The following is a 2502-nucleotide window of genomic DNA, read 5'->3' as shown; positions in this document are numbered from 1 at the left end:
CTCCACAATAATTCAGAGTCAGACTGTTGATAAAATTACTGCCACAATAAGAGCTTTTCTAGCAGACTTTAATGAGAAAATAAAATCTAATCCTGACATCTGAGTTTTTATTTTATAACAAAAACTTATTTACAGCAAGTCAAGTTCAGGAACTGAAAACTGATCAATAAAAACTGCTTCTTTCAGAAATCAAAAGTTAATTCTCAGCATAAATAAACTTCTACAGAGTCAAAGGTTAAGAAGAAATCAAAAAATACGTTTTGACAGTTTTTAGTTTTTTCATTTTGGCATCAGTGGGCTTCCGTACAGCTCGGACGTTTTCATGTTCCACCTCAAACTGGAACAACTAAAAACCTGAAGCTTCAGCCCTTTATGCAAACATGCCGTTTGAACTTTGACCCCTTCAGGCAGAACCTGATCCGAGTTCAGCTCCCAGAACTTTGCTCCGTTCGTTCAGAACCTTCCGGCGAACAGCTCGGCGTCTCGTCTCCTCCTCCATAACTCGTTTACTTCTTTAAGTGTCTCTGCGCAGAGTTCTATCAGCTGAGCGGCGAGGGGGTTCCACTTCCTGCTTTGGTTCTGAAGGAGGTCCAGTTTCAAAGCTTTGCTCTCTGAAAAAACACCTGCAGGAAGAACAGAGGCGTGAACGAACAGCGCCGCTCAGAGGTCAGAGGTCAAGGAACACACTCACCTTCATGTACGTTTTCAGGACTTTAACGTCGGGCTGCTCCAGAACCTGACACAGTTCCTGTTGGACAGAACCAGAACATGAAGACGAAACAGAACCTTCACTTTGGACCCGAGGAACATCTGAGGATCTGAGGTTACCTGTGAGATCTCAGGAGTCACCTGCAGAGACGGCAGGTACTCCTGCTGCAGGAACTGGACCAACTCTGGGCCCTGGAACACACACAAACATCAAACAACGTTCTCCTGAAGAACACACGAGGTAAAACAAAGGTTCTCCCGCAGAACACAGGAGATGAAACAAAGGTTCTCCCGCAGAACACAGGAGAGAAGAACTTACCCGTTTGAGATGAATCATTTTCAGCGTCAGCGCACATTCTGACAGCGTCTGTGGAACGACAAGTCCAGTTCTGAGGTTCTGAACAAACAAACAGAACCCTTCTAGAACGTGATCCGGTGCAGAACTCACCAGGACCGTCTGAGCGTCCGAGAGGTCAAAGGTCGGTTTGAGCGGAGCCAGGAAGCAGGCCGGGACGATGTGTTTGTAGATGAAGTCGGGGAAGCCCACCATGCCGTCTTTGCCTCCTGCGGGTCGGATCAGAACCAGAACAGTTTCAACCAACAGACGGGAACTAAAGTTCTGGTTCTGGTGGTGCCACTCACCCCACAGCTCCACCAGCTTCGACAGGATGATGAAGCAGGTCTTCTGAGCGACCGGGTCAGGGAAGTCCACGGCGCCCTGGATGATGGTGAACAGAACCCGCTCGATGTTCTCCGCTCCTGGAAGGAACACAGCCGCGGTCACATGACATGCGAGCGGGTCAACCTGTGGGCGGAGCCGACCCAGAACCGCGGGGCTTGTGCTCACCCTGGTTGGCCAGCACCTCGTTCATGCCGCTCCCTGCGACGGCCTGGATGAAGCTGAAGTAGCTCCTCCGCAGCATCTGCTTCTCCAGCGCCGCCGTCTGGTCGTTGTCCTCAGCGGGCCGAGCCAGAACCTCGAAGATGGCCAGGACCAGCGGCATGAAGATCTGCTGCAAGAAAGGGGAGACCTGCCGCTGCCGTGGCAACAGGAGGAGCAGCGGGTGGTTAGGAGGCGGGCCGGCTTTGGGTTCTGGTTCTGGGGGGGGGGGTCGGTTACCTTGAACTTGGCGGTGATCTGGCTGATGAGGGGGATGAACTCCTGCAGGTCTTTGGCCTCGCAGTCCTTCAGCATGTGCTCCGAGGCGGCGGGGACGAAGGGCAGAACCTCCTCCTCCAGGCAGATGATCATCCGGTGCAGGAAGGAGCGCACGGCGCTGCGCAGCGCCCCCCGCTGGACGGGGCAGCTCAGCGCCGGCAGGAAGTTCTGCAGACAGTCCCGGTAGACGTCGGTGCAGCCGCACTGCTTCACCGTCTGCTTGTTGCTGAACGCCTTGCTGGTCCGGCTGCAGAACCACACACAGTTCGGACCTGAGCTGCTTCGGTTCTGCACCCGCTTCGTCGGGTTTTGTTCGCGGATCAGAACCGGAGTCTCACCTGGCGAAGCCCACGGCGTGGCTCAGACAGTCTGCGAGCGCGGCCTGCCGCTCCTCCTCCGTCTCCTGCAGCAGTTTGGCGAGGAGCAGGCGGAAGGCGTCCATCAGCGGCGCCAGGAGGCTCCTCATCAACGTCTGCTTCCGCTCCAGCGGACTCTCCCCGCTCACGATCAGAACTCCAGCCGCCTCGAACATGAAGAGCTGGTCGTCACTGGTCAGCAGCGCCAGGAGGCCGTTCTCCTGCAGGGAGGAGCAGGGTGAGGAGCAGCAGGGTGAGGAGCAGCAGGGTGAGGAGGAG

The 2502-nt window shown here is 54.9% G+C and overlaps 1 protein-coding gene across 1 annotated transcript in view; it reads right to left on the bottom strand.

The window, feature by feature from the left end:
* Positions 1-488: 488 nt before the first annotated feature.
* The window catches only part of xpot (exportin, tRNA (nuclear export receptor for tRNAs)), an 8309-nt gene continuing 6295 nt past the window's right edge, over positions 489-2502 (bottom strand). The window contains exons 17-25 of the mRNA XM_037695626.1: positions 2206-2444; positions 1829-2114; positions 1556-1745; positions 1351-1467; positions 1157-1272; positions 1028-1075; positions 829-900; positions 692-748; positions 489-623 (exon numbers count right to left, since the gene is read on the bottom strand). Coding sequence (XP_037551554.1) covers positions 597-623; positions 692-748; positions 829-900; positions 1028-1075; positions 1157-1272; positions 1351-1467; positions 1556-1745; positions 1829-2114; positions 2206-2444 — 1152 coding nt within the window. The 3' untranslated portion in view covers positions 489-596. The remainder of the gene's footprint in view (positions 624-691; positions 749-828; positions 901-1027; positions 1076-1156; positions 1273-1350; positions 1468-1555; positions 1746-1828; positions 2115-2205; positions 2445-2502) is intronic.

The sequence above is a fragment of the Nematolebias whitei genome, chromosome 22 (assembly GCF_014905685.2).
Source record: "Nematolebias whitei isolate Nwh7 chromosome 22, NemWhi1, whole genome shotgun sequence".
Lineage (NCBI taxonomy): Eukaryota > Metazoa > Chordata > Actinopteri > Cyprinodontiformes > Rivulidae > Nematolebias > Nematolebias whitei.
Note: the sequence above shows the minus strand (reverse complement) of the source record. Positions and strands in the feature narration are given on the sequence as shown.